We start from the raw sequence: 24,808 nt of genomic DNA on the forward strand, positions 1-24,808 counted from the left end.
TCTTGTTTAGGCACAGACAGCATCTGGCCCGTAGTAGATGAGAATGAGTGAGGTATTATTCTATCGACACTGTGTGTGTGTATGCGTGTGTGTGTGTGTGTGTGTGTGTACTTGGTGATTCTAGGGACTGAAGTCAGGGCCTTTGCACTGAGATGCATCCCCAGCCCTTTATCTTTCATTTTGAGACAGGGTCTCAGTAAGTCACTAAATTGGCCAGACTGGGCTTGAAATTGCAGCCCTCCTGCCTCAGCCTCCCAGAGTGCTGGTCTTACAGGTGGTGTGCTACTAGGCCCAGTTTATGGATCATTTATGGTTGAGAACTACTGAGACTTGTTATCACATTCTGCATCTTGCATTGACACCAGCACGATTCCCAATTGTCACTGAGCACTACCATATCCAGAGAAGCTGAGAAGGGATCCCCAACTCCTAGTTCCAGCCTATTGGAGGAGCCAGAAGTCTGTCTGTCTATCTATATATCTCTGGAGATGGACTGATCTAGGGCCTTTGCACTGAGCTGTATCTCCAGTCCTGTTTTATTTTTAATTATGAGAGCGGGCTTTGCTGAGTCACTAAATTGTCCAAGTTGGATTTGAACTTAATCCTCCTGCCTCAGCCTCCAAGAGTGCTGGGATTACAGATGTATACTATCACACCTGGCAAGAAGGCAGCTTTTAAGAAATAAATACAATCTTTTTTTTTTTTTTTGGTACTGGAGATTGAACTCAGGACCTTGAGCTTGCGAGGCAGGCAGGCAGCAGAACCACTGAGCTAAAGCCCAGGCCCCTAAATAGAATCTTAATCATCCACTCCCAGAAATACCTATGAAAGTTGCTAAGATCAGAGATAGCGGCAGATCTGGGACTAGAATTAGCCCTCCTTGTCCCTATTCTTAGATTTTTCCTTCTACATCACAGTCTGGCCAGCAACCATCAATGCAAGGCAGTCAAGTTCAGTGAAGTCCTTAAAGACCCAGAACAGAAATAGAAGGCCACAGTGCCACTAACGAGCTGTCACTAATGACCAGGCCACTTTTCCCATCAAGTCCGGCAAGACCTCAGGCAGCCACTACCAACCGATGAGTTGGCACTGCTGATGAAAAGCTATCTGTCATCCTTCTTCTAGAGGTGTCAAAAGTCAGTGAACTCTGATCTTTTTTTTTTTGGTCCGGGGATCGAACTCTGGTCCTTGCGCTTGCGCAGCAGGCCGCAAAACCACTGAGCTAAATCCCCAACCCTGAACTCTGATCTTGATCTCACCCCCTTTCTTGTCACTGTGCCCCATCCTCAAAGATCCTAGGGCAGGCAGGTGGTCCCCCAGCCGGCTAGCAGAGCTCCAGGATTAGTCATGACTCCAAGCCAGGCAAGGTCATTAAGAAAAGCTAAATTTATATTAAATTATCATAAAGTCCTAAAATACTGAACATAGTGGTTAAATAACTCCAGAAAGTCCAATCTCTCCAGTGAGTAACGTTAAAACCATTACACATGAGCGCAGGAGAATCACTTCCATTAGTTTAGGACAGAGAGACTTTGTTTTGTTTTTTTACAGACTAAATCAGTGCTCAAATATATATTTCCTCAAATATGTTCTTTCTACATTCTGAACAGCCCAAGTGCAATAAGAACCTTCCCCCTTTCCATCAAGAAAATGCAACTTTTTTACTTTCTTCTCCTTCCCAATTGTAAATTTAAGGGCTCAACTGCTGCTTCTTTTACTGCCTCATCAGCTGTGCATTGTCTCCATTTCTTCCTGGGAATAGCCCCCCATCTCTCCCACCTGGTGTGCTGTTTTCAGCCTTCTTGGCTTATGTGGAGGCCCAGGCCTGGCTACGGAAAGCAGGGATGCGATGCGGCTGGGCATCTGTCTCTAGCATTCATGTAACTGACCAGAAAAGATCGGATCTTGGCCTTCTTTTTCACTCTCAAGTTTGGCTGCTGATTTCTCAATTCTAACAACCAAGGGAGATATTTCATATCAGGAAAATTTCCTTAAAAACCCTCCCCTCCCTTCTCAGCCCCTCATCATCCTCTCCTGCTCCTGTTCCCTGGGGAGAAGAGAGGTCTGGGTCTGCCCTGGACTGAGAGGCTGCAGCTGTGGTTCCTCTTACCTTTCTACTCCCTGCTTACCCCTTTTTTAATTCCTCTAGCCCTCTTTGCCACAGGACTTTAAGAGATTGCTGGTGCCATAAGGCTATGTCTGAAAAAGTAAACCAAGGCCCCCCTTCCCCACAAAGTGAAGAAGTGCTAGGGATAAATTTTAGGGCAGCAGAAAGCCTCAAATCCCCCACTCCATGCCTGAGACGCGTGCTCTTGGTGTGAATGAGGATGAACCCAGTGGTGCCCTTTTGGCATGGAAAGTCAGTCAGCTAAAAAAAGTTGGAATAGAATGTTGCCACCTCAGCCAGCCATAAGCTCTGTCCCTGTCCCTGAGCAGCTGAGGAAGAACACAGGAAGTTCTCTTCAGTCCCCAGGTGGCCCATGTCTCTATTTGCTCTTCATGACCACTTATGGCAACTTCTAGTTCTTTGAAAGACTGTGGCAGGATCACTTCCCTAGGAAATCCAGAGCCTGGGGGACAGCATGACAGAACCCTGAAGGTCAGGTGGGGATGCTATGTTGGTCTAGGTGGAGCTTCTCAGATTCGGCCCCTGAGGCCCAATCCACTCAAGCCACTGGCTGCCCTCCTGGTGACTTCCAAGATATAAGAAAGGTACTGGCCAGCGGCAGCACCCAGAGGGAACTCCTAACAGCCAGTAGCCCGGCAAGGGGCTCCAGTCATCTGAGGGAGAAAAGTCTCCAGACAATCACAACAGTAGGGAGAAAGGGCAAGCCACACCCACCTCTCACTGGCATCTGCAGCTGCCAAAGCAGTGACATCGAGGGCTGGAAAACTGTCCACTGCCAGCAATGGACAGGACACCCAGGACACCCGAGTACGCCCAAGAGCTTTCTCATATTAGCAACACATGAGATTGGAGGTTTCCCAGACCCGCTGGGCATGCTCTTCCTTCTCTCAGTCTCTACCCATCGCCCCTCTCTCTACCTATGATCCTCTGCCCAGCCCCCAGTGGCCAAGTTCTCAGAGAAGCCATCATGTTAGCTGTGACAGGGAGCACAGTCTTGCATCAGTGCTGTGGGCCAGGCACTGAGGGGCCTGGGGAAGGGTGGGTGGAACTCTGCACTGACAAAGAATCTTTACTGAGTCCCACTTCAGGGGCTGCAGGACGGATGCAAGAGATGAGGTTTGTGGTGAAGTCCAGGTCTCAATTCTCACGATGAGCCCTCATTTCTTGTGCCCAAGTAGTTATGGACTCAGAGGGAAAACAGCTCCCATGGAGGGGTTGGGGGAGTGATGGGGTGGGAAGAGGGGGATGAGCACACCGGAAGGGGCCCTGCTGTAAAAGTGAGCACAAGGACCGGAAGTCCATAGAGGAGAAGGAACAGGCAGGCAGGAAGAGCCGTGGGCATTTAGACCTGGCTCTCTGAGGAGAGCTTGCATTCGTGTTTCCAGCCCGTATCTGGAAGGGAGCCCCGTCTTTCTGGAGTGGCTGCAGTGTGGACGCTGCTACACTCGGATTGTTCTTCCTGCAGCAGCTGCTCCGTCTCCGTGTCATCCAGGGAGCCAGAGCTGGCCTGGATGGACACCGTGTCTGTCTTCATGCACACGTGATCCCGCAGAAGACCCCCCCGGGAGCTGCGAAGCTGCTTCAGGTCATCCCACTCCGAATCGTCCCCAGACAGGAGGCAGATTCCCTCGACGATCTTGATCTTCTCCTTGGTGTAGTTATGGTCGGGCCCACCCTGGGGTGGAGAGTGGAGATAGACAGTCAGTCCCTTACCTCTCTAGAAAGGATCTCACAATGAACTAAAAAAGTAAGTAGATGGGGTGAGCGTGGGCCAAAACCCTACAAACTAACGGGGAAATGAGATCAGATGCCTCACTTAAGGATGGTGCAGATGGGGAGAACCAGGGCTTCCGGTCCTGCATCAGCCACTCACTGGCCATGTCATCTTGGGCAAATGACTTAATGTCTCCAAGACTCAGTCTCCATTTGTGCAGGGAGGGGAGAGTACCAGCATCCACACCTCTCAAGCAATTGCTATGAGGATTCAATGAGGCAATCACTGGTATGTGATCATTAGGGTGTTGCTCACAGGACAAAGGATGCAGCAAAACATGCTAGCTATCATTACACTGTTACTGTGGTTTAGTAACGGGACATCATGCTGACATAATTAAAAGCAATTGGCAAAAGCAATGCAATGTGCACTTATTTAGGACTTTAAACTACTTTATGTACTAGTTTGCTCTTAATGATCTCTTTTAATTTTGTTAAGGAGAAAATTTGGGAGGGGAGACAGGAGGGTTCTAGAAAATCCTCTTATTTGGGTTCTAAATGTTCATCCAAGGAGGCCCTGTATCCTGCAACCTTTTTTGGTTATTATTCAGGATCTGCCTCGGGACCATTCCCAAGCACCCTGGATCATTCCAAGGATAGCCTGGATTTCTGCTCCGTATTCTCCTTTTATGGCTTCTTCACAGGGTAGCCTCAGTCCTGGTTTCTGGGGGAAACGAATCAACATGCTGCCAACATGCCGCCTGGATCAAATGGGGCATAGCTTTGGGTTCTGTGCATGGGATCTGTAGCTGCTGATTTATGTTAATAACAACTCACTTCGACAGACAGTTATCGGGCCCTATATTCAGCGAGTTACTGAGCTAGGAGCTTCGATATCGGTCCCTGCCCCCTGGAGTGACAGTTGTTCCCAGCATGCACAGGAAGACTGAGACAGCACACAAACACACACACAGACACACAGGCGCCCATTCACCCAGCACGCCTTCCAAGGTGACATTAGTGTAAGGTAAGATGAGGACACTCAGGGTCCTCATCACAGAGACAGGGTGGGTAAGTCGGGAACAGATGAGGCATGTGGCACTAGCAATACTGGGGACAACACTCCCTGGACACACACACAGCAACAGGTACCTGAAATCAAGAGGAAATCAGAAGAGAAAGGGTGAGAGGCTATCAGAGGGGTGAAAGAGCTGCTGAAGAAGAAGCAGACAAGAGAAGAAAGGGGTCACACAATTTTTATTTCCTCTTCTTTCTTCTTTTGTTCCTGGTGGTGCTGGGGATGGGACCCAAGGCCTTGCACATAATAAGCATGTATTCTACTGCTGTTTTTTATATCTAACTCATGACCCTCATTGTAGTTCTTTTCTGGGACACTGAACACTTCAGGACTTCAAGAATCCTCATGAGTCTTTCAAACACATCATGTGAGGCAGGATCTGTCATTCCCTGACCTGCCGCTACCCCTGCAGGCACTCTTTTGAATTGTAGCAGAAGTCTTTATTTTATTTATTTATTTATTTATTTATTTTTGGTACCGGGTATTGAACTCGGGTCCTTGTGCTTGGGCAGTAGGCGGTGAAACCAATGAGCTAAATCCCTGGCCCAGGAGCAGAAGTTTTTAAAACATGAGAATTCATGGGTCCAGAAAGCATGGGATTGCTGTGTAAACTGCATTCATTATGCCCGGCAGGCATATGAAAGCCCTGCAGGTGACAGCAGTGTCACTATGTATGACACAGGCCAGAGAAGGCTGATTAGGGTTTATCTTCTTCCCCCTGGTACCAGGGATTGAACTCAGGACCTTGTGTTTGTCAGGCAGGCAGGGCATCACTGAGCTATATCACTGGCCCTCTAATTAGGGTCTGGATAAGGAATAACCCTGATGAAGCTTACAGGATTTTGGAAGAAAATATGTGTTATATCATACTAGGAAAATCTGAAATCTTGCATTATAGATCCCTTATGGAAAGGAGACTTTTATTTTATTTTATTTTACTTTTTCCTATACTGGGGACTGAACCCAGGGCTTCCTACGTGCTAGGTAGATGCTTTACTACTGAGCTGAATCCTAAGCCTTTTTTATTTTTCTTCTTGAAACAGATTCTTGCTAAATTGCCCAAGGTGCCCTCAAACTTGTGGTCCTCCTGCCTCAGCCTCCCAAGCATCTGGGATTACAGATGTGCAGCTGGGATTATCATGCCTTGCTGAAGCAGGACTAATTTTCATGCCTAAACATTCACAAATAATTTCCACTGTAGTGAGAAAGCAGTTAAAAAAAAAAAAGTGCATAAGTCTTCAGAACTCTAGAAAACTCTCTTAACTCCCTGCAGTAAAGGAAAGGATAATGGAAAAGCAGCCATTCCAGCCATAGGTGCCACCAGCTTGGACTGAGGTTAGAAAGGGGAGAGTGCGAGAGCTCTGGATTTGTTGGGTGTCATTTAGGGGAATCATGGCTTCACTGCAGGGGAACTGCAATTCCAGAAGAAAAAAACCCCTATGATCCCAGAAAAATATCTCCTTTCTAACCTCAGCCTTCTGGGATCTGCTTTCTAACCTTGTTCTCATTAGGGTTCTTCAAAGATTCTAGATACTCCAGAAACCCAAATTATACTCAGTTCTTCTGTTTTCTCTAACTCCGAGAATGGTAGATGGGACCCCAACACCCCTCACTGATTCCTTCAGGCACCCACTCCTACCCTTCCCCTAACCTTGACCATTAATTTCCATTTATACCTCTTTCTTATAGCACAGTTGATTGTACATGGCCGGTTTCGGGATTGCTTCAATTTTCACTTCCTGAGTGGAAGTTCGGTAGGAGGGGTTGCTGTAGGTCAGGTTGCCCATTCCAGGATCAGTGAACTTGGATTTTTTGTGTCTTTAGGAGGAAATATGAGAAGTTATTCAGATCTTTTCAGGGTAACACCTGGGAATTTACAAGCTGTACATGGAGAAAGTTTCTATATAAGTCCCAGTGATCCCTGCCTCCTGGTACTCGTATCTTTCAGAATCCTATTCCTTGGAGTGTGGGCTGGACCTGTGACCTGCTTCTAATGGAAAAGTTATATAAAAGTGATGGAAGTTACATTAGGTTACAAAGAAACTAGCTTCCATCTGGGATTATGTCTCTTCCCTCTGTTCCTCTCTTGCTCTTGCTCTAGGGCAGCAAGCTATCATGATATATTGTCCTATGGAAATAAAGGCCCAGGAGGCAAGGATTTTTGCTGCCAGCCAACAGCCAGGGAGAAACTGAATTTTGCCAACAATTATGTGGCTGTGTTTAGAAGGGAACCCTTCCCCAGTCAGGCCTTCAGATGAGACCATAACTCAGGCTGGTACCCAGAGCCTGGGAGAGACCTCATGGCAGAGGCACCCAGCTAAGTTACATCCATATTTCTGACCCCCACACACTGTGAGATCATACATAGTTGTCATTTTAAATGACTACATTTTAGAGTTATTTGTTATGCTGATATGGGTATCTAATACAGTGAGCTTTATAGAGATCTCTATTTCGATTCCCCCTCTGTTACCTACTAGCTGAGATCTTGATAAACATAATTCAAACTTTCTGAGCTCACTTGTAAAGTGGGGAATAATTATACCTGTGTTACGAGGTGGTTGTGGCATTGATATATCCATTAAATGATAAGTGAAATTATTATTATTAATTATTATTATTATGAGCAGCAACATTCAGGCATTTTTGCTGTAAGCTGTATTTAAAGTATTTAAGGAAGAATATGAAGAAAGAGGCACACAAAAAGATCCTAAATTGAAAATGACACATTCTCTCTTCTCGGGATGATCGTTACTGAGCAATGCTGTCAACCATTATAGCAGTAAAGGGTGTGACTGAGTGAAGGGAAATTATTTCTAATTCCAATGGTTGAGTGTATGATGAAGTATGGGAAAAGCAAAGATGCTACAGTCAGCTTTGCCTCTTACTGTGTGACTTTGGGTAATATCCTCTGTCCCCTTGGCATCCTACTCTGGAATACAAATCTCAGGGGCTGCTTTGCTGTGATCATTAAGTGAAGGAAATACTTAGGCTGTGACCGGGGAAGAAGAGCAAGAATCGAGGCTTCTGTGTGTTCCTTCTGCTGCTCCACAGGGAGCCAACCTTGAAATGAGGCTGCTCAGAGGTCACTTCAGTGAACTGAGGAGCTTCGGGGGTCCCGGATGTCCTCACAAGGACCGAAGAGCGAGCTGAGGTTACCTGTATAGCATCAAAGCCGCAATCACGACCAAAACCAGCAGAATGCTAAGGAGCCCTCCGACGGCGTAGCTGATGTGAAGTCCTTCACCTGGAGGAAAGAGACACTAGGCAGGGGGTGCCGACCCCTTTCTACCTGGCGCTGTTATAAGGGACAGAAAGAAGAAGGCTCCTTTTGGTTTCTTTTACATGGGGTCTTTTTTAGGTTTTGTTTTGTCTCGCCATGTAGTTCCGGCTGGTCTTGAACTCACTATGTAGCCCAGGCTGGCCTGGAAGTTCCCCTGATCCTCCAGCCTCAGCTTCCCGAGTGCTGGGATCACAGGCCAGGATCTCACATGAGGTGTTGCTGCCCTGTCCAGGCCAACCCCAAACTCCTAGGGTCAGACGATCCTCTGCCACAGCCCCTCCAGGAGCTAGGATTACGGGCTTGCACCACTGCGCCAAATTCAAGGTGTAAGTGTTGGGTCCAACACCATCTGAAGCTAGCAGGGGACTTCCTTCTCAGAGAGGTCACAGGAGGTAGGACAAGAAGAGTCAGAAGGAACTTGTCATTCTGCCAAGTATTTCAAATCCCAGTTTCACTACTTATTAGCTATGTGACTTAAAGCAAGACACTTAACTTCTAAGCCTACATTACGTTTTCTCCTTAGTTAAAAGTAAATAATAAATAGCTTATAGGGCTGGTGGAAATTAAATGAGTATGAGTATACATATACACATTAACATAACTTTCATTACAGTATATTTTTTAAGTTTGTTTGCTTGTTTGTTTTTGCTTTTTTTGAATTCAGGCTGACCTTGAGTTCACTATGTAGTCCAGGCTGGCCTCAAACTTGTGATCCTTCTGCCTCAGCCTCCTGAGTGCTGGGATAACTGGTGTGTGCCTCCCACCTCATTATAGTATATTGCTATAACTGTCCTATTTTATTACTTATTACTATGGTTAATCTCTTACTACTTTATAAATAGAATTTTATCATAGGTATTGTCTGTATAGGAAAAACACAGTATCTATAAAGTTCAGTACTACCCAAGGCTTCAGGCATCCATTGGTGATTTTGGGACACATCCCCCATGGGTAAGGGGCTACTGTACTCACATCTACGTGGTGCACATATGGCAATTATGATAACAATCATCATTTCTATGGATTTAGTCTAAGAAAAGAGTTTATCAACCCTATGGGAGGCCCCATGAAGGCCATGAAAGACATCAGTGGAGACTTAGAGCCCTTCTATCTTCTCTTCCAAAACAGCGGGGCCCTCGGGGCTTACTTGGCGTGGCAGGTACAGCATCATTGGAATGTGCACAGCGGCCCAGCCTGGCATCCCTCTCAGAGCACCTGTGGGTACAGGAAACTGAACATGAAGAACATCCCTCCCTGCTCTAGGGAAGGGCAGGAGGCTGTGAGTGGGGCTCTGGGGTCTGAGAACACACCAGGTGGGAGGTAGTAGGGCCAGGGAGAGGGTAGGACCAGGAGACAGAGGAATCAGTGTGAGTCACTGTGTTCAACCCACTATCTCATTTTTAAGTGTATTTTCAACTGTGTACCTTTTACAGATGAAAAGCAGTTTGGGGAGCAAGCTGGAAATCTGCAGAGGGAATACTAAAGACATCAATACTGTGCTCCCTTTCTTCTTTCTCTTTCCCTCATACCAAGGATTGAACCCAGGGTGCACTGAGCTACATCCCCAGACCTTTTCTTTCTTTTTTTTGGGTACTGGGGATCAAACTCCGGTCCTTCTGCTTGCGAGGGAGGCAGCGGAACCACTGAGCTAAATCCCCGGCCCTCCAGCCCTTTTCTTTTCTTGTCTTCTCCTCTCTTCTTTTCTTTTCTTTAGACAGGGTCTTGATAAGCTAAGTTGCTCAGGCTGGGCTCAAACTAGTGATCCTCTTGCCTCAGCCTCCCAGAGTGCTGGGATTACAGGCATGCACCACCATGCCCAGCTTTAATACTAGGCTTTCTGAAATAACCAGGAGAAGTAGGAAGCAGCCAATAGCCAAGTAAATCTGATTGGCTAAGGATTATCACAAGGTCCAACTATCACGAGGCAAAAAAAAAAATGTTTTTCTTCCTTCACGCTTCCTCAAGGGAATATGCAAGACACCTGGACAGAGTGCTTGAATAAGTATCTCCAAATGCTCAGAAGGCAACTTCATTGGGGCATATTATGAGCAGGCAGTTAAAGCCATCTCCTAAAAGCCTGAAGAAAAAGCTACTTGCAAGAGCTATGAGACCGAGCTGCACTGGCTCGTCACACAGAACTTGGACAATAAGAAAAGGCCTGAGTAGGGCCCATGGTTTTCTAAATAAAGCCAGGGGCTTGGGGTGTAGCTCAGTGACACAGCACTTGCCTAGCAGGTGTGAGGCCCTGCATCTGATCCCCAGTACTGCAAAACAATGAAACAAAACAAATTTTTAAAGCCCATAAAACAAAAACAAAACTCTATTCAATTAATGAAATATAATATTTTCCACTGGCTTTGAGAACTCTTCTCTACTTGCTTATTTAAAATGGTGTTTGTGTGTATGTATGTGTGTGTGCTTGCACACGTGTGTTTGATTGCTAGGGCCATTACACCCCTTAGAAAATCTTGCTCCAAGTCATAAAGCTACAGCCTAGACCACTGGAGGACAGGTGCACAGACTAAACCTGTGATGTGAGAACAGGTGTCCCAGAGACAGGAAGGAGGGAGAATGCATGTGGGAGACTCTTCCCAAGAGGTTTCTTTTGGAAGCTGTCCTGAAAGCCTCTCACTCTCAGAGATAAAGAGGGAATTGTTTGCCACAATCCTCCAGCCTAAAGGGTGGGGCCCAGTGGTTAGTGATGGGCTCTTCCTCCCCTCTGCCAGGATTCACAAGCAGGGATGAGCTTTCTGCTGGTGAGGTGGCGACTGGCATCAAGGGACCCCCAATCCCATACCGACCCTACTCACCTTCCTTCCACTTCCTCCAGGGCCGTGCGGGTCCTGCTGGTAGAAGAGTGAAAGGTGGGGGGCAGCGTGTTGCGGAGCACTGGGGTATTTTCACTCATGCTGGTAGCCCTGGGAGCTGGGGGCACCAGACCAGGTACTGGAGAGAAAAGAGGATTGGAGTGGGCCACGAGAGCCCCGAACCTTTTCATGTGGTCTAAGAGCAGTACCAGAGAACTTGGTGACGCAATCTTTGAGGTGCCTTCATCCCAGGCACCCTCATTTAATACTGTAAATAGAAAGGATGTGGATTCACTGTGAATAGTTGTGGGTGGGCCTACAAAGGTCAAAAAGAGAGAATAAAGCATTGATGAACCCTACAGTGGTGCCCAGGAATCAGGCAACTTGAATTCCATTTTGTTTTCTGAGACAGGGCCTTGCTATGCAGTTCAGGCTGGCCTTGAAGTCACTATTAGCCCAGGATGGCCTCAAACTCTTGGTGATCCTCCTGCCTCAGCCTCCCGATTGCTAGGATTACAGGCATGCACCACAACACCCGGCAAGACTTGAATTCTGTTCTAGGAAACACCAGAGCTCTGGCAAACCCAGATCTGAGGGATTCTGAACCCTAAACACTGCACTTTTGGTTACGCCTTCTGAAGGAGCACCCCACCGGGAAGGACAAAGTTGAGGCCACCAATCCCCTGGCCTTCAAGGACCCTGCTGTTCTGGGGCCACACAGTCCCACTCACCCAGGGAGCATGGCCTGCCATCGGGCTCGTCAGGACAGGCACACACGAAGTCCAAGGCTCTGGCAAAGCAGAGGTGGGTGCAGCCACCGTTGTTCACCCCACAGGCATTGGTCCCTGGAAGCAAACCAGATGAGCACCTGGGCCAGAACACAATCAGATCTCCCGATTTAACACGACCCCACTTCCAGGGACAGCAGGGCAAGGAGCCACCCAGGACAGGGGGGAAAACGTGAGCCAACAGGCTCTCGGGTGGCCCCAGTGTCTTGGTCACCAGATGTCCTCCGAGCGAGGTCAAGGAGGTGGGCTCAGAACCTGGGCCCACCTGTCTGCCGCTGAGGGGAGACCACGATGATGTCCATGAGCCCCTCCACATTGGCCAGCACCGTCTCCTTGCTGCGGCCCGAGTACTTGTCCACACGTTGGATGGACTTAGTCTGCCAGTCTGTCCAGTAGATCCACCTGTCCTGCTGCTCGGGGGTCGCCAACAAGGGGAAGTAGGATTTGGCTGTCAGGCTCCAGGGCAGCCTCTGTGCCTGAGCAGGGCTATCCCCTCTGCCCAAGGACAACCGTGTGTGCCTCGGAAATGTCCCCAAACCCACACTCTTCACTGCCCCCACGGCATGCCGAGCCGGACCTGGCAGTCATTTCTGCACCTGAGTTTTCATGTGCAATGGGGACCTGGCTACATGTCTGTCTGACTGTCCCTCCTGATGGTGTTCTTCAAGGACAAAAATGTGCTTCGTCCACCTCTGAACTCAGAGCACTTACACCCGTCCTCAGTCAGCTGAGGTCAGTCCTCGGCTCCCTCCCTAGCCAACAGCAGTGAACTCTGAGGTCTTCTGGCTCCCTGTTCTTACAAATGGGCCCTTTCCTCAGAGCCCTGGGCCAAATCCTCTCCTTAATTCTATAGGCAGCTTCCTTCTCATGCAGTGGGATGATGAAATTCTCAACCAGGGGATGGAAGAGACAGTGAAGATGTCAAAAATGACATTGAAAAGTGATTAAGATTGTCAGAGACAACAGGCATTTAGTGCTTACTACGTGCTGGGCACCATTCCGAGGCTTTGTATATATTTCTGGAGGATGCTGTTATTAAACTGATTTGTTTTGTATGTCACTGAAGATTACAGGTTTGATTTCTTGTTCAAAGTCACACACTTATTTAATAATACAGATCGAACTTGAACCCAGGTACCTAGCTCATGAAGCCACTCAAACAGCGACTGTCTGGAGACCTGAAAATGCTGGCTTTTAGCTGCTACTCCACCCCGCCTCAGCTAAGCTGCCTGAGCTCTGGCACTAGGATCAAGCAGGGAACTCATCAGAGTGCATATTCCTGGGCCCGGGAGCCTGCACAGTCACAAGCAACCCCCGCTGAGAGCCACCCCTGTGAACACTGGAACACAGGGTGGTGGGGCAGGAGTAGCAGGGTGCCTGGGGGCTTCAAATCCAGAGGAAACACCCCCAGCAGGATGTTTCAGGGACCTCTCCTGGGCACGTACCTGTGTGAGGGCAAAGGGATGGGACACGTGGCTGACCAGGACCTGTCGCAGCTTCCCGTTGAGGTCAGCGCTCTCAATGCGGTCCAGATGTGCATCCACCCAGTAGATCCTGCCAAGAAAGAGCATGGTGTGTGGCTGCCCCAAGGCCTGCCTGGGAGCCCAATTCTACCCACAAGGAGCTATCTGTTCCTGAAAGCAACCGTCTGTCCGGAAAGGAGCTGAACTGCTTGGGCTGTGAGCAGGTAAGAAGCACTCAGGATCCAAGCCCCCAGGGTGAAGAGCCAGGCAGGGTGGCGATTCATCAGTGGGGAGGCACAAGAAGTCTAGTGACCTCCTGTCTTCCGCAGACTCCTCCTCAGCAACCTGGTCATCCTCTGACTCCTGCTGAAATAGCTAAGCCGCAATTCCTAGCTGCTGGAAAAGCTTTCCATTCGTCCACTCCCCTAGTCCAGGCTCTGCCCTGCTCTGCTCAGCCCGCCCCCTTCCTGGAGGCTGTCTGGCACAGGAGTCCTACCTGCGGGTATCATAGTCCAAGGTGAGGCCATTGGGCCAACCCAGGTCCGTGTTGATGAGGACTTTCCGCTCTGAACCATCCAGGTTCGCCCGCTCGATCTTGGCGATGTGGCCCCAGTCCGTCCAGAAGAGGTATCTGGGACACAGCAGTGGCGTCACCCCAAGGCACAGGGAGGTGCCCAGAGGGTGGCAGGATATGGGGCAAACCAATGGCATGAGTATCTAAGCACTCCTGCCAAGGGGAGGGCCTGTCTTCTCCCCGGACCTCTGCTGCTGCTCACAAACTCACCCCTTCCTGGGGAACACTGCAATGGCCCGGGGCTCATCCAGGCTGTTGTTGATCAGTACTTTGCGGCATGAGCCATCCAGCCGTGATGCCTCGATAGTATTTCGGCCCGTGTCCGTCCAGTACAGGTTCCTGGCCACCCAGTCCACCGCCAGCCCATCAGTGGTCTTCAGCCCTCGCCCGATCACTGTCTCCATGTTGCTGCCATTCAGGTTGGCCCGCCTTAGGGAGAGTCCAGGGTTGGATGAGTGGCCAGATGGACCAGGAACACACAGAAAACCCTTCCATCCACAACTGGACCCTGGACAGACTGTAAGCTCCACAGGGACAGCACCTTCCTCAGCTCCCCATATAATAGGTGCTCAGTAAAATATCTGCAGGGCAAAAGAGTGACTCCTTGGGAGGACATTGCTTCCTGGACAGTGAAAACTGCCAGGTTTGGGGGCCTGTGTCTGGCTGGAGAACAGGGTCACCATTCCCCATCTATCTTTGGGAGGAGGCAAGGATGGCTAGGGGTGACTGCAGGAAGGCAGATTTGTTTAAAATCCACTGTGCATTTTTACACAGCCCTGCTCAGGGGAACTCCGAAACTACAAACTACCAGCGCCCACCTACTTCCAGCATGAGATTCCTTTTTCTTCTTCCTGGACCTAGGATTGAATCTAGGACACATGGAGCTACATCCCAGCCCTTTCTTATTTTGAGACAGGGTCTTTTTCCCTAATTTGTCCAGGCTGGGCTTGAACTTTCAATCCTCCTGCCTCAGCCTCCAAGAGTACTGGGATTACAGGAAAGTGCTGCCGCGCTCACAGCATTTGGGAGGCCGAGGCAGGGGCTCACTGTGGCTTCAAGGCCAGCTTGCACTACACAGCGAGACTCTGTCTCCACAAACAGTAACTTTATAAACCACCGCAGGCGTTGACATTTGGGGCTGCCTGTCAGAGGGTCCTAGGGGATTCTGGGAGCTCCCTCAGGGCCCAGCGCCAAATGTGGAAGGCTCCAGTCCCCAACCTAACCTAATCTGTTTTTTTAAATTCATGTTTTACCTACTGGGGTCCCATATACTCTTTTTTAAATTATTTTATGGAAAAATAAAACAAAATTTTATAACAGAATAATAACATAGAAAGTTATATATATATATGTACTCATTTATTTCACTTATACTGCTAGTTTATCTTAGTTCCCTGAAGAGGAAGTTCTGTTAATTGTTTGTTTCTTCCATATACTCTTTATTTATTACTATAATATATATATATATATAGATATTTTTTTTTTTTTTTGAGACAGGGTCTGTCTCCATAGTTCATGCCTGCCTTGAAATCTTTACGCAGCCCAGGCTGACTTTGAACTCAGTGATCCTCCTGTCTCAGCCTCCCAAGTGCAGGGATTACAAGCATGCACCACCATGTGTGACTCTACTTTTTTGGGGGGGGGGGGATGGGGTCTTCTTATATTGCCCAGGCTGGCCTACAATGCATGAGCCTCTTTCCCTAGCCTCCTAAGTAGCAGGGATTCATACCATCTTTAAACAAATAAATAAAACTTTTGAGTTCTGCTGAGAAAGATGGCACTGAAAAGTGAAGGAGCCAGGATTAGAACTCAGCACTCAAACTGCCAAGTCAGTTGGTTTACTTCAGGTCAACACAGGACACGACCCTACCCGTGAGAAGAAGTCTGTGTCCCTGGAGGCTCCCGGGAGCCTCCCTCGCACCTGATCACATCCAGGAAGACATCCGTGTAGTAGACCTTCCCGTCCACACTGTCATAGTCCAGCGAGATGACATTGTTGAGCTCAGGCACCGGGACGTGCACATCGGTGTGATCGCTGGTGTCCAGCGAGATACGCCGGATGGAGCCTCGGCTGGAGAAGAGTAGGTAGGTCTCAGGGGAGGGGTCGCAGGTCTTGCCATCCGCCTTCAGCTGGATGCCGGTGGGGCAGGCACAGGAGAAGCCAGAAGGCCGAGGCAGGCAGAGGTGGGAGCAGCCACCATTTCTCGAGCCGCACTTGTTAAGACCTGGGTGCGAGACAGAAGCACAAGCTTTCACTCCCGGCTGGAACACTGCTGACTCTCCCGAGGGTCTGGTTTCCTGGACTCAGTGTCTGACAGGGGTGAGATAGGAGTCTCTGAATCCTTTGGAAGTGACAGTGTCATGCAGCTGAGCACCAGTCATCCCCAGAGGGAGCCCAACTGATCCTGGAAGGGGGCTGAGGCAGGACACTCTCTCTGCCAGTGCAGAGTTCCATGCTCTGGATCTATCTCTGCTATGGAGGCCGCCCCAGAGACCAGAGGCTCTGTCTGACTCAGCCCGGGGGTCTTCTTACCCAGTGGCTGTGCCCGGTCCACAGCCTGGATGTCCATGAGGCCTGGCAGATTGGACCTCACCAGGATGACATTGCTGCCAGTCCCCTTGTCAGCACGGTGGATGCTGCGCGTCTGCCAGTCAGTCCAGTAGATGTAGGAGTCCAGCAGAGTGAGGCCATAGGGGTGCTGCACTGGCGACACCAGTGTGTGTCGACTGCCACCATTCAGGTCAGCGGCCTCGATTCGCTGCAGGGGAAAAGGTGGGGAGGGTTGATCAGTTGACTGGGCCTCTCCCATCTCCCCTGGGCTCTGGAGCAGCAGGGCCTCATCTCACCTCGGTGTGAGCGTCGGCCCACAGCAGCTGGGAGCTGGCTTTGTCCACCGTCAGCCCATTGGGCCAGCCAAGGTTGTTGTTGATTAGCACGGTGCGCTCGGAGCCATCCATGCTGGCGCGCTCCAGCTTGGCGTTCTCCCCCCAGTCTGTCCAGTACATGAGCCTGGATGAGGGAGGGAAAAGCTGAGGCTTCCGCTGCCCCCGGGTGCCCTGAGTTCGAGCAGTGGACCGCGCTCCTCGCAGAGTATTCTCGAGTTTCACCTGACTTAATCCTCACGGGGGCACGAGGGTGCCTTTTCACCTAAGGGTCAGGGGGCTGAGGGCCAAAGTCACACAGCTAATACAGGATGAGAAAATGTAAATCCTTGTTTGCCATCTCCAAAACTCATGCTTTATTTGTTTTTGTATTTTTGAAACAGGCTACGTATTCCAGGCTGGCCTCCAACTCACAGTGATCCTCCTGCCTCAGCCGCCTGAGGGCTTGGGTCACACATGTGCACCACCACACCCATTTCAAAACTCACACTTTTAACCTCTACACTGTCCTGCTACCCTCTGAAAGAAGCCACAAGGGAGGGGAACAACATCCCTGTGACACGCTCATTCTCCATGGCCTCCAGGCACCCCAGCCACCCCCCGGCTCAGCCAACCCCTCCTGCCACCCAGAGACAGAGCCAGCTCTCACCCCATCTCGTGATACAGCACGATGGCCCTCGGGCTGTCCAGGTTCTGCCATACCAGCACCTTCCGCATGGACCCGTCCAGGTTGCCCACCTCGATCCGGTTCGTTCCTGTGTCTGTCCAGTATACTTTGCGGCCAATGGCATCCACCGTGAGCCCATCTGTCGTCTGCAGCCCTGCGGTAAGGCAGAAGAGCACACTGGCCCCTGTGCAGGGCAGATGGTCCATTTCCCCAGCTCCGCAGGTAGACAGGTGGTCCCGGGCTGGCAGCAAGGCCCACCTGTCGTGATGATGTCCTCGTGCCAGGAGCCGTCCAGGTTGGCCCGGCTGATTCTGTGTAGTGTGCTGTCAGACCAGTACACCTTTCCTGGAGAGGGAAGGTCTGGCTCAAGTCTGGGTCTCGCCTCCCGCCATGGCACGCACAGCGACTCAGACCTGAGACACCGGAGTGTGCCAGACAGCCCTGCAGCCCCTCACAGAAGAAAGCAAGGGAGATGGAGAAAAATCACAGCCCTGGGCAGAGACGGAGAAAGGAGAGGCCCGGCCCCATGATCAGGAAGTCCTGCACACATAGGGATGGGAACGGGCTGCCCCTGGGCTCGTAGCAGGTGGCAAAGGTGGCAGGAAAGGAAGGACACCAGTTGCTGTCAGGCAGGGACAGGAGCCAGGTGGGAAGAGAGAGCTGCACAGACCTGCCTCCGGGTCCACTCCAATGGCAATGGTGTTCTTCATGGTAATGTTGATTGGCACCACCACGTCAGCAAAATAAGGGATGTCCAGGGAGACCATGCGCACGTCTATCCTCCTGGCGAAGATGAGGAAACTGTTCATGCCTGTCCAGATGGAGAGAGGAGGGGACCATGGCTCTAGCAGGGCCATTATGAGGGCTTGGAGTCAGGCAAAGTGCAGCTCACAGCAGGACCCTGCTAGCCGAGAGCTATGTGATCCTAGGCAGTTATTGGAATGATTTAAGCCTGCTTCCTGATTATAAAGTGGGGACAACAACAGGTGACTGTCAGGATTAAAAGAGATTGTGTGCATAAAGTCCTGAGCATTTAGCTCTCACACATCTTCACAACTGATTTCTCTTCATTACTATTATGGAAGCAGCTCTCTTTGAAGGATCCTCTACCATGAAGCACAATAAAGGGCCAGGTGTGGTGGTGCATGCCTGTAACCCCAGCACTCAAGAGGCTGAGGCAGGAGGACTGCCATGAGTTTGAGGCCAGCCTGTGCTACACAGCAAGACCCTATCTAAAAAAATAAAATAAGTAAAAAAAGAAGACTAAAAGGACCCCAGATGGCTTTATCGACAATGTAGGAGGCACTCAAATTCCCCCAGATGTTAAGAGTTCAAGGCCAAGTTATCTAGGGAGAAAACTTGATTTTCAACCCCTGGGTAGCCAGGTCCTGCTTCTGGGCCTATCTCATAGAGCTGTCATGTAAGCTATACGCAGACAGGAACATCTTTTTCTCAAATGCACAAAGACCTCACAAGAACCAGGGGACACTGTCTGTTTGCCTGCTCCCCTGAGCCACCCCTGGCCCCTTGTTCTCTTCTAAAAGCTCTCAGTCTCTCCCTTAAGCCTCTAGAAACACCAGGACTCGATTTCTCAGACCACACGGGAGCCCATGTACAGAGGAGAAAAGCAGCTATTTCCTGTCCCTGACAGGCTCCACCCGGGCCTGAGAGGCCCTGCTCCACTCACCTGGTGAACACTTCTTGCCATTAGGCAGCAGGTTGATGCCTGTGGGGCAGGTACAGCTGAAGCCACTCGGATTTGGGGACCGCAGACACAGGTGGCTGCAGCCGCCATTCTCTGTAGCGCATGGTGTGGTCACTGTAAGAAGGAGGGGTCAGTGGGACAGGCCAGGGCCTAGCAGGACCCAGGAGAAGCCATGCGGGCTAAGGGCGGCTCACCTGGGGGCCGCCGCCGGTGGAAGACGTGGATGTCCATGAGATTCTCCAGGTTCTCCTGCAGGGTCTCCCGGTCCAGCCCGGTCAGCCGGTCGGCACTTTGGATGCTCTTGGTCTGCCAGTCCGTCCAGTAGATTCGCTCTCCGTAGAGGGTCAGACCAAAAGGGTGGGGCAGCTGGCTTCCGATGAGCACCTGCCAGGGCCCCAGCATCAGTCATCCCCAGCAGGGTCTGATGGTAGGGAGCTTGGCGGGGCGTTAGGATGCAACTCTGCCACCGTCATTACCGCCTACCATGTGACCTTGACCGAGAACTAATTATATCCTCTCTTCAGCCTCGCTCCAGCAGTCTGTGATATGGCCACGACAGTGCTGCTCCAATGAGTGTGATGATTTTAAAAGATCACGTGTTCCTCACATAATCTCCAAGTGTCTCAGCACAAAAGTAGCAACTTTACAGTGGACACCTCCCTAACCATGCAATCAAAATAGATATCACAACAGTGGAACAAGCAAACATCTGTACCCGTGGATGAGACACACTACGAACTCATGACGACACAACTGCACTTACTGTAGCATTCCTTCCGCAAATGCACAATCTGAATCCAATCTCAAGGAAATCTCAGTCAAACCCAAATTAGGGGCATTCAGGAAATAATTGGCTTTTACTCTTTTTTTTTTAAATGCAAAGGTCAAGAAAGACATAAAAAAGGTTGAAGAAGTGTTCTAGATTAGAGATTGAGAGATGAGATCACTAAACACAACAGTGATCCTAGTTGGATCCTGGACTAAAAGACAAAAAGAAAAAGAAGCCATTAAATACACTATCAGGGACTCTGGTAGTGAAACTGAGCAGGGAGAGTGGATTATACAGGAATATTGTATCAATGTTAAACTTCCAATTTTGATAAATGTACTATGGTTAGATAAGAAACTGTCCTTGGTCTTAAGGAATATGGATTGGAATATTTTGGAGTTAAAGCTAAGATGTCCCTAATTTAATTTCAGGTGATTCAGAAAAATAAGAGAGAGAGCGTGTGTGTGTGCAGAAACAGAGAAACGTGTAAAAATGGTAAAAAATGTGGGAAAATGTTATTTGTTCTTTTCATTACTTTTGCAACTTTCCTGTAAGCTTGAAAGTTTAATAAAATAAACAATAACAAAAACAAAGAGATCGATCAATCGTGGGTCCAGTGTGCAACTAGTGATCAGTTAGTGTTTGCTGTGACGGTTATTAGGAAAGTGTGTGCATTCACACTCCCAGAGCACAGTCCACACAAACCCCGAGGGCTGCGGTTTATATCTAGATGTCCCCCAAGTGCCTCATGCACTCAGAAGTGGGACCTTGGGCAGGTGCCTGGATGATGGGAGTTATAGCTGACTTGCTGCTAAGAAAGCGGGTCATGGTGGGCATGGTCTGGAAAGGGTCTATCTCCCTCTCCACTCCTCCCTTTGCTCTCCACTTCCTGGCCACCATGCCCTGAGCAGCTCTCCTCCGCCAGACCCTTCCGCCATGCCTTCCTGCCTCAGAGCCCACCAACTATGGACTGAAATATGAGCAAAATGAGTATCTACTCCTTTACGTTGTGCTGGGTTTCGTGTCTCAGTGACGAGAAAGGGACAAAGACACTCAGTTCCCTTTCATCACCAACTAGCAGCTCCCACCCTGACCCAGTGCCAGAGGACAGCCACCGCCTCAGACAGACAGCATGTGCTCCACGCTGACCTTAGAACCACTGGGTCTCCCAGCTCCTGTCACCTGCCAGCGAGTGAGTACTGTCATCGTGGAAACTGTCAGGGCAGGGGGAGATGGCTGTGTGTCACCCCTACCTTCCGGTTGCTGCCGTCCAGTCCAGCAAATTCTATCGTCTTCATGCCAGCATCAGCCCAGTACAGCCGCTGGGACCCATAGTCAATGGCCAGTCCATTAGGCCAGGTCAGATTGGAGGAGATTATGACCTGGCGACTGGAAGCATCCATGCCAGCTCGCTCAATCTTAGGACTTGCACCCCAGTCGGTCCAGTACATGTACCTGGGCACAGGCAAGGAAGCCTTCCAGTTAACACCGAGTGGAGATCCAGGCTACCAAGGGCTTTGGGTTTCTGCCTGTAGCAGCTACTCCTGCGTCACTGCCCAGTCCAGCCCAAGGCCCAGAGTGGTCCCAAAACGCCTTGTATCACAACTGAAAGGGACCCCAGGGTCTTGATAAGGGCAGAGCCCATGGCTGAAGAGTACCCAGCAAATGAGGGCCACTAGGGAATAAAGTAAGAGGGAAGCCAGGTGTGGTGGCCCTTGCCTGTAATTCTAGCACTTCGGAGGCTGAGGCAGGAGGATCACAAGTTTAAATCTGGGCTACACAGTGAGTTTGAGGGCAACCTAAACTACATAGTGAGACCCTGTCTCAAACAAACAAACAAAGAAAGAGGGGAAAATGAGGACTAAGAAATGTTTTAACTGGATGGATTAAATAATTATGGTATCTAAATGTAACAGAACTCTACATAACCATGAAGAACAAGGTAAAGCTATATAATGGAAAGATATACAAATGAATGTAAAAAAACCTCCAAAACAGTATGTTATTTTTGCAAGACCAAAACCACAACAGCTAACAAAAAGAAATATTTATATACATTTAGAAGAAACTCTGGGAAGAATATACCAAACTTAACAATAGTTATTGCCAGGGGGGGAGAGTATAGAGAATTTTCACTTCCTACAGACTTTTTTTTTTGAGACAGGGTCTCACTATATAGTTCCAGCTGGCCTTGAACTCACTATGTAGCCCAAACTGGGCCTGAACTCTCAGCGATCCTCAAGCCTCAGCCTCCTGAGTAGTAAGATTACAGGTGTGCCTCAGCATGCCCAGCTCAGATTTTTTTTTTTAAAGCAATGAGTTACTTTTTTTTTTGCTTTTTTGCTTTTTAATTTCTTAGTGCCGAGAACTGAACCCAGGGCCTCATGCTTGCTAGGCAAGCATTTTACCACTGAGCTAAATCCCCAGCCCCAGCAATGAGTTACTTTTGTAAGCAAACAAAGACAAGAAAAGAAAACCTGTAAAAGGTTTCCTCGACCAGAGAGGCACCATCTTCTGGTTTCCACAGCTGCCTGGGCTTCCTGGGCATATCTATCACACCTGGCTGCTCACACTAATCCCAGATGCTCTTGGGAGTGCAGGGTGGGGGTTGGAAGCTCTGAAGAGGCAGCGCTCACCCGCCCATGGGTTCTACCACGATGTCCCGAGGGCGGTCAAGGTTCTCCCAGATGAGGACAGTCCGCATGCTGCCGTCGGTGTTGGCCACTTCAATCCGGTCTGTACCTGCCAAGTCACGGCAAAGAGATTAGCTCCAGTCTTGTTCCTTCACCCTTGGATCCTCCATGGCCAGCACAGAGCCTACTATGTAGGAAACACTCAGCCAAGACTTCTTTCTGGTAGATGCACAATGGATATTTAGCGAGCTGAACCATGAGAAGAAATTCAAGAAGTGATCAGTTTCACCTAGGCAACCAGCTCTATCCTATAAGGAAGGCAATGAGTCTCAAATTTTAATGTTTAGAATCAGAGAGCTTATTAAAATATAGCTTTAATACTCAAAGATTTTGACTCAGTAACTCTGAGTGTGGCCCCAGAATTTTCTTTTCTTTTCTTTTTTGAGACAGGGTCATGCTAGGTAGTTCAGGCTAGCTTCGAACTCACAGTGATCCTCCTGTCTCAGCCTCCCCAGTGCCAGAGAATTTGTATTTCTAAACTTCCCAGGGGAGGCTGACGCTGTTGCTCCAAGGACCACACTTTAAGACATTTCTCTTGCTTTTCTGCACCATGTGGTCAATAGAAAATGCCTGCTTTTGTCGGGAGATGCCCGACAAGTTAGTTATTGGGGGATACCCTATCACCTGAATGAGGGAGACCAGGGGATGAAAGAATAATATACAAAGAACGAGGAATAAAAAATAAAGAATGATAGTTTATTACTTGAGGGGGCAGGAATTGATCTTAACTCTCTCCTAGCTAAGACCTGATCTTGGCTCTTTCCTGGCTAAGACCACAAGCTCTGGATTCGTCAGTATTTATATACAACATAGCAAGGGGGCATAAAGGCAGATGTAGGGAATAGCGAACTAAAGCACTAATGAGCCAGCTGTAAAAGGGGAGTAATGATGCTTTCTGGTGAAGGACAGGTCACAGTTAACAAACCACCTGTGTTATCTTTAGCCAATGTTTGATCTTGGAGAAGGGCTGCACAGCGTTATAATTCCTCAGCTGTAGGGTCAACCTGCTATTAGAGACCTCACAATCTCATTGATCACTGAGATCTCGATTGTGACCATTGGTATAGGGAAGTCTGTCCCTGTACTCCAGCCCAAGGCTCATTTAGCAAGTCACATGTGGGCCTTGGAGTAACTCATAATATTAATCAACAGACCAATTATAAGCCAAATCAATACTATCTAAAGCCTGCTTAGTATAGTTTCAAGCTGGTCTCCTGCATGCTTTCCCTAGACAGCAACAGAAGGAAAACTAGAGGGCACAGAGGGTTCATTATTTGAAAGGCCTCAACACATTTCCAATCACCAGCTATGTCACAGAAGTAGCTGCTGTTTGACTAACACGTGCCAAACCCTCAAATGTGAGCTTTTGCTTTAGGACCACAGCAGCCCCACCACTTCTGTCCTACCAAGGACTTCTGGTCAAGATGGACACAGTCCAGGAGGGGAGGCCAGGGTTTCAAATAAGCGGAATCTCGAGCTGCCAGGCCACGGATCCCTGGTATGTACCTGCGTCTGTCCAGTACAGCTTGTTGGTGACCCAGTCGATGGCCAGCCCTGCAGGACTCTCCAGACTGGTATCCACTACCACCTGGACAGGAAGCAAATCCAAGTCACCAGTTTACTTCCGCTCCAGCTCTGCAGCCCAAATCCTGCCCGTTTCCAAGGAGAGGGAGGATTCCAACCCTCAGCCTCAGTCCTCCGGGAGCTGGGTCTCACCAGGCCCTACCTCCTGTCCTGTTCCATCCCACTTGGCCCTGCTGATGGTATCAGTGCTGACGTCTGTCCAGTACACGTGGTCATCCCGGGAGTCCCAGTCAAGGGCCACAGCACTGCGCACGTCAGCCAGTGGGATGACATCGTCGGACAGGTCCTCTGTGTCGAAGCTGATCCGACGGATGTCCATCCTTCGGGCAAAAAGCAGGAACTTGTCAAGACCTGATCAAAGGCCGAGAGGGGTCTCCTTTTAATGCTCTACATCCAGTAAGAGTGACAGACATACTCGCTCACCTGTGTGCCACCTGGCTCACTCACACTTCTGGGGACCGGCCCTCTGCCTGCTACTTTTCACACCACAAAGCCCCCTTTGAGCACTGAAGCGGCAGAAACAGACTTCGGAATCCAACACACACGGACTCTACCAGGGCCCAACATGTACTTAATAAGTACGTGCGTATTAAGAGTCTGTTGGCTTCACTTCAATTTTTCTCCCTGCTGACATCTCCTAAACTCTTCCAGTGGCCTGGCTGGACTGGTGCCA

At 49.5% G+C, this 24,808-nt stretch overlaps 1 protein-coding gene across 1 annotated transcript in view; it reads right to left on the reverse strand.

The window, feature by feature from the left end:
• Positions 1-1,368: 1,368 nt before the first annotated feature.
• Lrp4 (LDL receptor related protein 4) overlaps positions 1,369-24,808 on the reverse strand; it is a 45,648-nt gene continuing 22,208 nt past the window's right edge. Inside the window, exons 17-38 of the mRNA XM_087205046.1 lie at positions 24,278-24,486; positions 24,058-24,139; positions 22,495-22,600; positions 21,112-21,313; positions 19,284-19,473; positions 19,072-19,203; positions 18,055-18,195; positions 17,643-17,729; positions 17,367-17,538; positions 16,682-16,844; positions 16,368-16,593; positions 15,756-16,059; positions 14,045-14,263; positions 13,757-13,891; positions 13,243-13,351; positions 12,063-12,207; positions 11,741-11,854; positions 11,013-11,148; positions 9,350-9,417; positions 8,079-8,166; positions 6,596-6,737; positions 1,369-3,803 (exon numbers count right to left, since the gene is read on the reverse strand). Of these exons, the coding sequence (XP_087061172.1) occupies positions 3,471-3,803; positions 6,596-6,737; positions 8,079-8,166; positions 9,350-9,417; positions 11,013-11,148; positions 11,741-11,854; positions 12,063-12,207; positions 13,243-13,351; positions 13,757-13,891; positions 14,045-14,263; positions 15,756-16,059; positions 16,368-16,593; positions 16,682-16,844; positions 17,367-17,538; positions 17,643-17,729; positions 18,055-18,195; positions 19,072-19,203; positions 19,284-19,473; positions 21,112-21,313; positions 22,495-22,600; positions 24,058-24,139; positions 24,278-24,486 (3,503 nt within the window). The 3' untranslated portion in view covers positions 1,369-3,470. The remainder of the gene's footprint in view (positions 3,804-6,595; positions 6,738-8,078; positions 8,167-9,349; positions 9,418-11,012; positions 11,149-11,740; positions 11,855-12,062; positions 12,208-13,242; positions 13,352-13,756; positions 13,892-14,044; positions 14,264-15,755; positions 16,060-16,367; positions 16,594-16,681; positions 16,845-17,366; positions 17,539-17,642; positions 17,730-18,054; positions 18,196-19,071; positions 19,204-19,283; positions 19,474-21,111; positions 21,314-22,494; positions 22,601-24,057; positions 24,140-24,277; positions 24,487-24,808) is intronic.

Source organism: Heterocephalus glaber, unplaced genomic scaffold (assembly GCF_053883595.1).
Source record: "Heterocephalus glaber isolate CG9 unplaced genomic scaffold, H.glaber_assembly_v1.0 deba00000594, whole genome shotgun sequence".
Lineage (NCBI taxonomy): Eukaryota > Metazoa > Chordata > Mammalia > Rodentia > Bathyergidae > Heterocephalus > Heterocephalus glaber.